The sequence below is a fragment of the Dasypus novemcinctus genome, chromosome X, assembly GCF_030445035.2.
Source record: "Dasypus novemcinctus isolate mDasNov1 chromosome X, mDasNov1.1.hap2, whole genome shotgun sequence".
Lineage (NCBI taxonomy): Eukaryota > Metazoa > Chordata > Mammalia > Cingulata > Dasypodidae > Dasypus > Dasypus novemcinctus.
The window spans coordinates 187,668,450-187,680,008 of NC_080704.1; the positions used below are offsets into that span (position 1 = coordinate 187,668,450).

At 37.5% G+C, this 11,559-nt stretch overlaps 2 protein-coding genes across 2 annotated transcripts in view; one reads left to right on the forward strand and one right to left on the reverse strand.

The window, feature by feature from the left end:
- VBP1 (VHL binding protein 1) overlaps nt 1–10,675 on the forward strand; it is a 34,643-nt gene extending 23,968 nt beyond the window's left edge. The window contains exons 5-6 of the mRNA XM_058290987.2: nt 7,053–7,191; nt 9,702–10,675. Of these exons, the coding sequence (XP_058146970.1) occupies nt 7,053–7,191; nt 9,702–9,772 (210 nt within the window). The 3' untranslated portion in view covers nt 9,773–10,675. The remainder of the gene's footprint in view (nt 1–7,052; nt 7,192–9,701) is intronic.
- LOC101426284 (eukaryotic translation initiation factor 1) lies at nt 5,572–6,230 on the reverse strand. Its single transcript, XM_012522471.3, has one exon. The coding sequence runs from the start codon at nt 6,089–6,091 to the stop codon at nt 5,750–5,752; it is 342 nt and encodes a 113-aa protein (XP_012377925.1). The 5' UTR covers nt 6,092–6,230; the 3' UTR covers nt 5,572–5,749.
- Nucleotides 10,676–11,559: the final 884 nt, after the last annotated feature.

Genomic DNA, 11,559 nt, shown 5'->3' on the forward strand with positions numbered 1-11,559 from the left:
TGTGATCCAGAACTCCCCGAAATTTGAAGCCCAATATAATGTCATGGTCCCTTACTAGGGAATGGCATATAGCGATGAGTTTAAAGGATAGATAAAGAACTTGGATAAAGTTAGATAAAGAACTTAGATAAAGAATGTTGACTTGAAAAAATTCCACATCCTATTTCCCCCCCCCCCCCTAATTATTCAGCTTTTCTTCACAGGAGTCCTAGACCACAGCAATGTATATATATAATATACAGCACTCCCACACATCCACCAGAAAACCTTTTCCCTTCCACAGTGATACTCTTACGCCCTATTTATATCATATTTACTTAAAGTGATGTACAGAGTCTGAGACATTAGCTTTCTAACAAGGTGACATCTGTATTTACATTATGGTGCATACTTTAGGATACACAGTTCTTTACATTTTTAGTTATCCTATGTTTTACATTATGGTTTACATTATCAGTCTGTCATCTCCTATATGTTATGGTGTAATATTACATGTTTTATATCCATCCTTGTGTACTCTCAAGAAACTCCTCTCTTACCCCCATTTACTTTGGTTCCACACATTTAACGTCCATTTTCCCTTCCACCTTAGTGCCCTCAGTGATAGCCAACCTCCGTTTCCTGAGGAGCCACTTCCAGAGATAGATGGAATAGTGTTCAGGGCCTAACTTGCTCAACTGCCCCAATGCCCTGGGATCCACCCTTTCTCTCGAGGGATACAGTTCCCTCTATTGGATGGCATTAGTCCTCCCCAGGATGTGGGTCCACCCCCACTCTCACTACTTGGGTTTCTACCCCATGGTGTCACCCACTCTGGCAGAATGAGCATTTAGACATTCCCCAGGAGCCCGTCCTGCACCAGACCCTCCCCTCCGAGCATTCTAAACAGGTAACCCTCTTTATTATATTTTGATATGATTTTCTCGGCATTTTACTCTCCACCAACACCTGACCCTCTCCTGGTTCGTATGCTACCCCTCCCTCCCCCCACTTTTGGGCAACGTTACCCACCCGTCCCTCCCCAGCCACCCTCAAACCCGCAAAGCCCCAAGCAAAGGCAACCCCTTGCCCCCCTTTTATCTCTTCTTTGTGTTCATACTTACCACCATCTCGTCTTAAATTCCACCCCTGCAGACATCGGCTCATATCCTTCCTCCACCCTCCGATTTCCTGCAAGCCTATCGTTCAGTCTCTTGCTATCTAGGGCAGCTTGTTTATTTCATATCATTGAGGTCATGTAGTATTTGTCCTTCAATGTCTGGGTTGCTTCACTCAACATAAGGTTCTCAAGATTCATCCATGTTATCACATGTGTTTGTAGTGTGTTTGTTCTTACAGCCGAGTAGTATTCCATTGTGTGTATATACCACATTTTATTGATCCACTCGTCTGTTGATGGGCATTTGGGTTGATTCCAACTTTTGGCAATAGTGAACAATGCTGCTATGAACATTGGTGTACATATATTGGTTTGTGTTCTTGTTTTCAGTTCTGCTGGGTATATTCCCAGCAGTGGTATTGCTGGGTCATATGGCAAATCTATGGCTAGTTGTTTGAGAAACCGCCATACTGTTCTCCAGAATGGTTGGATCCTTCTGCATTCCCACCAGCAGTGGATGAGTGTTCCCCTTCCTTCACATCCTCTCCAGCACTTGTATTCTTCTGTTTTTTTCATAGCTGCCAATCTTATGGGTGTAAGATGGTATCTCATTGTGGTTTTGATTTGCATTTCCCTGATAGCTAGAGATTTGGAGCATTTTTTCATGTGCTTTCTTGCCATTTGTATTTCTTCTTCGGAGAAGTGTCTGTTTAAGTCTTTTTCCCATTTTTTAAATGGATTGTTTATCTTTTTATTTTCAAGATGTAGGAGTTCTTTATATATGCAAGTTATAAGTTTCTTATCAGATATATGATTGCCAAATATTTTCTCCCACTGTGTGGGCTCCCTTTTTACTTTCTTGACAAACTCCTTTGAGGTGCAGAAGGCTTTAATTTTGAGGAAGTCCCATTTATCTATTAGTTCTTTTGCTGCTCGTGCTTTTGGTGAGATATTCATAAATCCATTACCTATTACAAGGTCCTGTAGATGTTTCCCTACACTGCTTTCTAAGGTTTTTATGGTCTTGGCTCTTATATTTAGGTCTTTGATCCATCTTGAGTTGATCTTTGTATAAGGTGTGAGATGGTAATCCTCTTTCATTCTTCTACATATGGCTATCCAGTTCTCCAGACACCATTTGTTGAATAGGCCACTCTCTCCCAGTTGAGAGGGTTTGGTGGCTTTATCGAATATTATGTGGTTGTATATGTGAGGTTCTATATCAGAGCTTTCAATTCGATTCCATTGGTCTATATGTCTCTCCTTATGCCAATACCATGCTGTTTTCACCACCGTAGCTTTATAGTATGTTTTGAAGTCAGGGAGTGTGATTCCTCCAATTTCGTTTTTCTTTTTCAGTATGTCTTTGGCTATTCGGGGTCTCTTTCCTTTCCAAATAAATTTCATAGTTAGTTTTTCTAGTTCCTTAAAGAAGGCTGCATTGATTTTTATTGGGATTGCATTGAATGTGTAGATCAATTTTGGTAGGATAGACATCTTAATAATGTTCAGTCTTCCTATCCATGAACAAGGAATAGTCTTCCATTTATTTAGGTCTTCTTTGATTTCCTTGAACAATCTTGTATAGTTCTCAGTGTATAAGTTCTTTACCTCTTTAGTTAAATTTATTCCTAAGTATTTGATTTTTTTATTTACTATTGTGAATGGTATTTGTTTCTTGATTTCCTCCTGATCTTGCTCATTATTGGTGTACAGAAATGCTACTGATTTTTGCGCATTGATCTTATAACCTGCGACTTTACTAAACTCATTTATGAGTTCTAGAATCTTCGTTGTAGATCTCTCAGGGTTTTCTATGTATAGGATCATGTCATCTGCAAATAATGAAATTTTGACTTCTTCCTTTCCAATTTGAATGCCTTTTATTTCTGGTTCTTGCCTCAGTGCTCGAGCAAGTACTTCTAAGACAATGTTAAATAGGAGCGGCGACAGTGGGCATCCTTGTCTTGTTCCTGAGTTTAGAGGGAAGGAGTCTAGGATTTCTCCATTGTAAATAATATTGGCTTTAGGTTTTTCATATATACTCTTTATCATGTTCAAAAAATTTCCTTGTATTCCAATCATTTGGAGTGTTTTTATCAAGAAAGGGTGCTGTATTTTGTCAAATGCTTTTTCTGCATCAATAGATATAATCATGTGATTTTTTTCCTTCAATCTGTTTATATGGTGTATTACGTTGATTGATTTTCTTATGTTGAACCATCCTTGCATACCTGGGATGAATCCCACTTGGTCGTGGTGTATAATTCGTTTAATGTGTTGTTGAATACGATTAGCAAGTATTTTGTTAAGTATTTTTGCGTCTAGGTTCATTAGAGAAATTGGTCTGTAATTTTCCTTTCTTGTGATGTCTTTGTTTGGCTTTGGTACTAGGGTAATGTTGGCATCATAGAAGGAGTTGGGTAATGTTCTTTCTGTTTCGATGGTTTGGAATAGTTTCAGCAGGATTGGTGTCAGTTCTTTCCGGAATGTTTTATAGAATTCACCTGTGAAGCCATCTGGCCCTGGGCTCTTCTTAGTTGGGAGATTTTTAATAACTGATTCTATCTCTCTGCTTGTGATTGGTTTGTTAAGCTCATCAATTTCTTCTTTTGTCAATATGGGCTGTTTATGTGTTTCTAGGAATTTGTCCATTTCCTCTAGATTGTCATTTTTGTTGGAATATAGTTTTTCAAAATATCCTCTTATGATAGTCTTTATTTCTGTGGGGTCAGTGGTGATATCGCCTTTCTCATTTCTTATTTTGTGAATTTGCATCTTCTCTCTTTTTTTCTTTGTTAGTGTTGCTAAAGGTTTGTCAATTTTGTTAATCTTCTCAAAAAACCAGCTCTTGGTCTTGTTTATCTGTTCAAGTGCTTTCTTATTTTCTATTTCATTTAGTTCTGCTCTTATCTTTGTTATTTCCTTCCTTCTTCTTCCTGTTGGGTTACTTTGTTGTTGTTTTTCTAATTCCTTCAAATGTGCAGTTAGTTCTTCAATTTTTGCTCTTTCTTCTTTTTTGATATATGAATTTATGGCTATAAACTTCCCTCTCAGTACTGCTTTTGCTGCATCCCATAAATTTTGGTATGTTGTGTTATCATTATCATTTGTTTCAAGGTAGTCATTGATTTCTTTTGAGATTTCCTCTTTGACCCACTGTTTTTCTAAGAGTGTGTTGTTTAATTTCCAAATCGTGGTGTGAAATCTGGGCTTCTTTCCCTTGCAAATCTCCAGCTTGACTCCACTGTGGTCAGAGATAATGTTTTGTATGATTTCAATCTTTCTGAATTCGTTCAGCCTTTCTTTGTGGCCTAGCATATGATCTATCTTGGAGAATGATCCATGTGCGCTTGAGAAAAATGTATATCCTGCTGTGTTTGGGTGTAGCGATCTATATATGTCTATTAGATCGAGCTCCTCTAATATACTATTCAGATGTTTTGTGTCTTTGGTGATTCTCTTTTGAGATGTTCTGTCCAGAATTGATAGTGGTGTATTAAAATCCCCCACTATAATTGTAGATGTATCTATTCTTTCACTTAGTTTTTCCAGCGTTTGCCTGACGTATTTAGAGGCACCCTTGTTAGGGGCATAGATATTTATGATTGTTCGATCTTCTTGACAGATTTTCCCTTTGACTAAAATGTAGTATCCTTCTTTGTCTCTCACAATTGTTTCACATTTAAAGTCTATTTTGTCTGATATTAATATAGCTACTCCTGCCTTTTTTTGGTTATTGTTAGCTTGTATGATTGTTTTCCAGCCTTTCACTTTCAATCTCCATGCGTCTCTGGGTCTAAGATGTGTCTCTTGTAGACAGCATATGGATGGGTCATATTTCCTTATCCAGTGTCCCAGTCTGAATAACATTAAAACTGAAGGGGGAAAAAACCCAAAAACCAGTTTTGATACTTCACATGGCATTGGGCAGCTGTTGCTAATAAAATGCAAGCTCTACAGCTAGCTACGTGATCAATACATCAGTTTGAATTTTGTTCCCTTGTCAAAAGTTTAACTCTGATAGAAGGTTGCCCTCACATTCTGGTGGCTCTGTTTGGACAATCTTAACTAGGCTATTATGCCTGGTCAAAAGGAACAAAGACCTTGGTGGCTTCACCTCACTAGAGGGAAGGTGGCCTCTCTTAGCACTGCTCACCTGGTCAGCCTGGAGACACCAGGGGCTCTTTCTTTTGTTACCGAAAGGCTCCCCTCTTGTGGTACTGCTGCTGCGGCTGCCTCACCCCAACTTTTCTCAGCTCCATGGAGGGCTGGTCAGGTGGTGACATTTTCTCAGGGCAGGGAATTTTGCAGGAGGAGGACCAAAGAGCTTCTGGCCAAACATAGGCGTCCGTGATCTTGGGGACTCTGGGCGTAGCTGAAACATCACGTTATTGCTTTGTTTCAGGCTGGACACTGCCAGGCGCCTACTGCTTGAGCTCTGTTTAAATGAGGGACTTCAAGACTAGACAGCATGGCTCTTTTCAGTTTATTGCATGAAGGAGTTACACTAGTCCAAGTTAAAAGCGGACCCCAAATGGTTACATTATACAAGCTGTGAGGTTTTTAAACTTGTGACAAGGGACAGAAGGGAAATTTTCTACTCATTGCAAGGAAATCCTCACTTAAGCTTCAGTGAGCCACAAGCACTTAAAACCCATGAACCTTCAGCTGGTCGTCCTTAGCCAGTCCAATCTCCACAAGGAACTGGCATATGTTCTTGCGCTGGTCACCCTGTAGCTGAATCACTTCTCCATATTCTGGATGCTCAATTACAGTACCATTGCAGGCAAATTTCTTCTTAAACGCCTTCACTAGTTTCTTTTTATCGTAATCATCAGCGATCCCTTGGACAGTGGTAAGGGTCTTCCTGCCGTTCCTCTGTTGAATTCTTATATGGATATAATCCTCAGTCCCAGCAGGAAGCAGGTCATCACCCTTACTTGCATCAGCAAAGGGGTCGAAAGAGTGGAGGTTCTGGATAGCGGACATACGATACGATTCCTTTTCCTCGGTGGAAACGGCCTGCGGAAGGCGGCGGCGGGAGAAGGCGGGCAGGGGGGACGGAGCGTCGGGAAGCGAGGGGGCTCGAGGGGGAGGCTGCTGAGTCCTCGGCGGCGGCTCAGTGACTGGGGCCTGTCATTATTTTCATGTAAGTATCTGATGCATTTAGAATTCATCCTTGTGTGAGGTATCTCTTACCAGAGAGCTTCCTGTTGTCCCAATCTCATTTATGGAATCATATTTTCCCCATGTGCTGACTGAATACATGCTGAGGGAAAGAGATACCGAGGATGATGGTTCCTAGGTTTTGAGCTACTGAGTGGATGACTATCATTTACTGAGCTGGGGAAGAATGAAAGAAGAGGGGTCAGATTTGGAGGAGTGATTTGGATCTGTGTTTTGGGCATGTCAATCTTGAGATGCCTATTAGATCATCAAGTAGAGAAGTTGGAAAGAAACGATTGCAAAGTTAATAATAGGGGTGGGGGCATATGAAAACGCTATATTTTCATGATTTTTCTGTAAAGCTACAACTTTTTAAAATAAATAAGAAGGCATGTTTGAGAAGTAAATCAGCTAAGGTGAAATACTTGGTACAGGATATTTGCTGATGAATGTTTTTTGATATGAATGATGTATTCTATTGCTTGCAAAACACATAGAAAAATTCTAGAAAAAAATCATAAGGAACAAGTAATTGGGTGTCAGAGATTAGAGAAATATGTACTTTTCATGGAATATTTTTTATCCTTTGAATTTTTTATACAGTCTTATTATCATGGACTAGGTTATTTGTACAGTGAGTATTTAGCACCGACTCTGCCAGTAAAACATTACTACAGAAATAGGCAGCAGGCCAGATTTGGCTTGAGTGCCTTAGCTTGCCAACACCTGCTCTAACCTATAAAGCATTATGTAAATGTTTAGTAATTTTCATTTCTTTCTTCAGGCTAATGTAATGCTTGAATATGATATCGATGAAGCGCAGGCATTGTTGGAAAAGAATTTATCAACTGCCACAAAGAATCTTGATTCTCTTGAGGAAGACCTTGACTTTCTTCGAGATCAGTTTACTACCACTGAAGTCAGTATCCTTTCATAAAAAGAAAAAACAAAACAAAACATAGGAAAGAGGATTTTTAAAAATTCTTTTGTTGCTTAATGAGAATGTTCTTATGCTAAAGTGAGGTTGCAGATTTTACAAGAGTACTAAATAATATATTTGGAACCAATACACAAATAAGTTTGCAGGTAGATTAATGAATATGAAATGTGAAGATGTGGAAACAGCAAATTCAAATTGGTGAATGAAAGTTTTTCTATCAAATGTTTTCCCAAGAGACCTTTTTAAAGTAGTTTCATTCCACAAACATTTGTTAATAGTCTCCTTTGATCATCAAGTGTGCGCAGCTGTATGGCACATGTGGGTAGTGGAATCAATACACAAAAAATAGTGGCAACTTCTTGCTCTGTTAGAACTGTACATGTTAAAAGCTAAATAATGACTTTTAAATTAAATTAAATCAATTTATTTCTCCCTTGCCGCACTGTTTGTACTTGCTGTCTGCTCTCTGTGTCTGTTCATTGTATGCTCGTCTTCTTTTTTAGGAGATACCAGGAACTGAACCCAGGACCTCCCATGTGGGAGGGAGGCGCCCAATGGCCTGAGCCACCTCCACTCCCTGCTTGTAGTGTCTCTCATTGTGTTTCCTTGTTGTGTCTCTTAATTGTCATCTCATTGCATAAGCTCACTGCACCAGCCTGTCACATCAGCTTGCTGCCTTGCTTGTGTTCTTTAAGAGGTGTTGGGAATCAAACCTGGGACCTCCCATGTGGTAGGCAAGCGCCCAATTGCTTGAGCCATATCCACTTCCCTAAATAATGATTTTTTGTAGCAAACTATAGGGAAGTTAGTGTGTGCAACACTAAAGCACTTTAAAGTTAAGGGAAAGATGGATATGAGGTGGAGTTCAAAGAAGTCTTTGTTTAGTAGATAACACTTTTTGCTTTTAAAGGCAGTGTAGGATTTAGATTAGTGGAGAGAAGAGGCAGATAGAGGGCGGAGGATATACTGAAACTGAGCTCTTAACCTTTCCTCTTCAATGTCTCTCTTTCTGGGTTCCTGTCAGTCATTGGCCCCATTCTGTCACCCAAGACTGAAGTAAGTTTAGGAGGGTTTTGTTAAATTTCCCTCCTAAATGTATCTCATATCCAAGCCTTCTATGTTCATTGTCATTGCCCTTATTCTAGCCCTGTATAACCTGGACTCAGTACTTTTCCAGTCTTCTTTCTCCCATCAGACTACCCCAAATTTACTCAATCACAAATCTTATTTTTATTTCTCTGGTCAAAATATTTCAATGGTTCTTGTTGCATATGAGATAGAGTCCCAGCTCCTAGCATGGCACAGAGGGTAATTGTGCTGAACTAGCCTTATCTCATGCCACTCACCTTTTCCTGCCCTGGCACTACCACAGTACACCCTGTATTCCAAATAACCCCGAATCTTTATTCCCCTCACCCCCCAAACATGTCATGCCCTTTGCATTTCCACACTTTGTTCCTACTTCCTGGAATGATTTCCCTTCTAATTTTTTTGGGGTACTTTTTATCCTTAATATTTTAGCTTAAATATCAGAACATTTCTGAAATTTTTCATTTTGTTCCTCTGTGCTTACTTAATGCTTTGCACATATTCCTTTATTTGTTCTCCATGCTAAACCGTGAGCTTTTCAAGTGCAGAAGCTCATTTTTATGTCTCTATCTTCTCCATAGTATGTAGTGCATGGTATTTAGTACTCATTGGAGGGGGTATGACAGGCCTCTGAGGCATAGTGCAGGGATCTGACAGGTAATGTGGAGAGATGAGAGGCAGAGAGAAGAGCCAAGATGCCTTTATCCATATTTGAGATCATTAGGGCCTAGGCGGGGTGGCACTTGTGGAAAGGAAAAGGTCTTAAAGGTAAGAAAAATAAAAAAGGATCCAGTGATTACTAGCTATAGGAATGAAAGAAAAGGAAATTGTCTAAGATGAGTCATGCCTGCTTGGAGAAATGCCATTATTTATGATGCCAGAGAAGTTAGGAACATGTGCATGCTTGTCAGGGAGATAATACATCATTATCTCTGGGAGGGAAAGGACCAACTTTTATTCAGTGCTTTGTATAATGCCTAGTCTGAGTAAATTGAATGAATGTCCTGCAAAACCAAAGAAAGTGTAATATATAAAATTACTGATAATTAAATTGTATTAATTTTAAATATTCCATGGCAGGATATGGGTTGAGTGATCTTTGAAATTTCATGGATAACGCTTTGTTTTTAAAACTCTTGACAGTGTCTAGCAGATATTTGTTAAATATAATTGACTGGATATGCTAAACAATTGTTGATTTGGAGTCTTGATTTGGTTTGGTGAAATTTAGTTCCAGTATTTTCTTAGCAATTGATAATATTGCAAGATGGCTTACAACACAATTCTTACTGTATTTTGTGTTTATAATTTCTATGTCTTTGATTAAATACGTGAGTGAATACTTAGTAATTGCATATGTTATCTTTAGAATTACATTTGCATTTTCTTTGACAGTTCCTACAGATATGGCCAGGGTTTATAATTGGGATGTAAAAAGAAGAAACAAAGATGATTCTACCAAGAACAAAGCATAATGCTTGCAATTAAAAAATGTTCAGTTTTGCAAACATATGTTATTTTAAATAACCCAAAGTTTATCCTTACAGGTTGATGTATCTGATTTTTTTTAACAGCAAGAATGCCATTTTATTTATTTTTAGAAACAAAATTAGTTTAAAATATTTAATGAAATAAGCAGGTTAAATTTTTTTCACATCTCCCAACAAATTAAATGCTGCTTTGTCATTTTTTTTCCTGCCATGAGAAAACTTTTAGGTGAAACGGCTGAAAATTGTGAGGTATGCTATTAAAGTCAAATGCTGGGCACTTTTCTTAATTGGCTGATGTTGCTCTCACTTGATGTGGTTAAGTCAGTTTAGAGGTAGAAAAGACAATTTGAATATTTGCATTCTTTTTAGTACACGTGGGGTTTTATGGTCCTCTGTTGTGAGTGAATTTGTCTTACAGAAATTGGGTTTCATGAATGACTAGGTAACCAATAATTATCTGTTATAATATTCTGGACTTTTCAGGAAATGTTAATTTGCCAAATCAGTAAGAGGGCTATTGAGGCTATACTTTTTCTTACCCCAAATAAGTGCAGTGTCTTTGCAATGCCAATATAAGGGAGATCTCAGCGAGTGTGAAATAATAGTACTCACTCAAAACACTTGGCTAATTTTGTATTAACAGTTCTTCAAAGCAGCTTAATAGGAATATTAAAATAAATGTATCTTCAGTGGAAAGGAGTTGTGAGTTTTTTTATTCATGTTAATACCTCATAGGACTAGTAAGAAATCCCATTGGTAGTGGCTAGTACTAGGTGATACAGAATCTGGTAGAAAAAATGTATTATTTCATCTTGATGTAGTAAAAAATAGACTTGTACAATGTTTTGTACTTGTATTTCATGATATTAAAATGAAGTTAAAACTGTAGTATACACCTTTTTTCATCTTATTCTTTCTAAAGTAAACAGATTTTTTTCACATCTGTAAAAATTTATTTACTTATACATACAATTAGTATGTCCCAAGAACTTCTTATATTTTCAAAAACAATATGAAATCCCTTTGAAAGGAATATAGATAAGCAAACAGTTGAGAACTTAATCTAAAAAGTACATAAATTGATTCAGTATTTCTTCTGTACTTTTATTTTAAATATCACATATTTTAGGATTTAAAAATGCCCAATATGTGCCAAGAACAGTATTAGGTTCTGTTAATTAAATGAAAGAAAGATACTTAAAATCCCAGTTCTGTCAGGTCATTTCCTTTATAGTGATTTACATTTTCAGAATAACATAACCGTTTTTATTTGACATGATACATTCAAGTTTAATCCTTATAATAGTATAGTATACAGAGAGGATCCAGGCCAAAGATTGACTATGAAACTTGATACTGAGTAACAAATATTTTGTAAATGCAACTTAAATTTAACCATTTTTCCTTTATAAAACAGATCTTTATTTAAGAAGATTTAGAAAATGGGAAAATGACTTATAATTTCCACTTGACAGTTCCCTTTAACATTTCAATATCTTCTATTTTCTTCTTATATATATAGGTTTTAAAAAACGTACTTGAAACGATTTTGTCTTTATAATTATCCTTTCTTCACTTAACATGGAATTTGCCTCTAATATAATGCTGGTACATCAACATTGTTTTACTACTACTTTCTACTTTCCTAGCAGTGTTTTAATGGGTTTACCATAGTAAATCATAGTCCACTTATAATTGGATGTTTGGGTTATTTTAATTTTTTTCTTTATTATAAATAACAAGTAAGGCAGTTTACATTTTTTTACATAAAG

What these genes read in the sequence shown, in the direction of transcription:
- LOC101426284 (XM_012522471.3), bottom strand. Translation starts at nt 6,091, where the DNA reads ATGTCCGCTATCCAGAACCTCCACTCTTTCGACCCCTTTGCTGATGCA.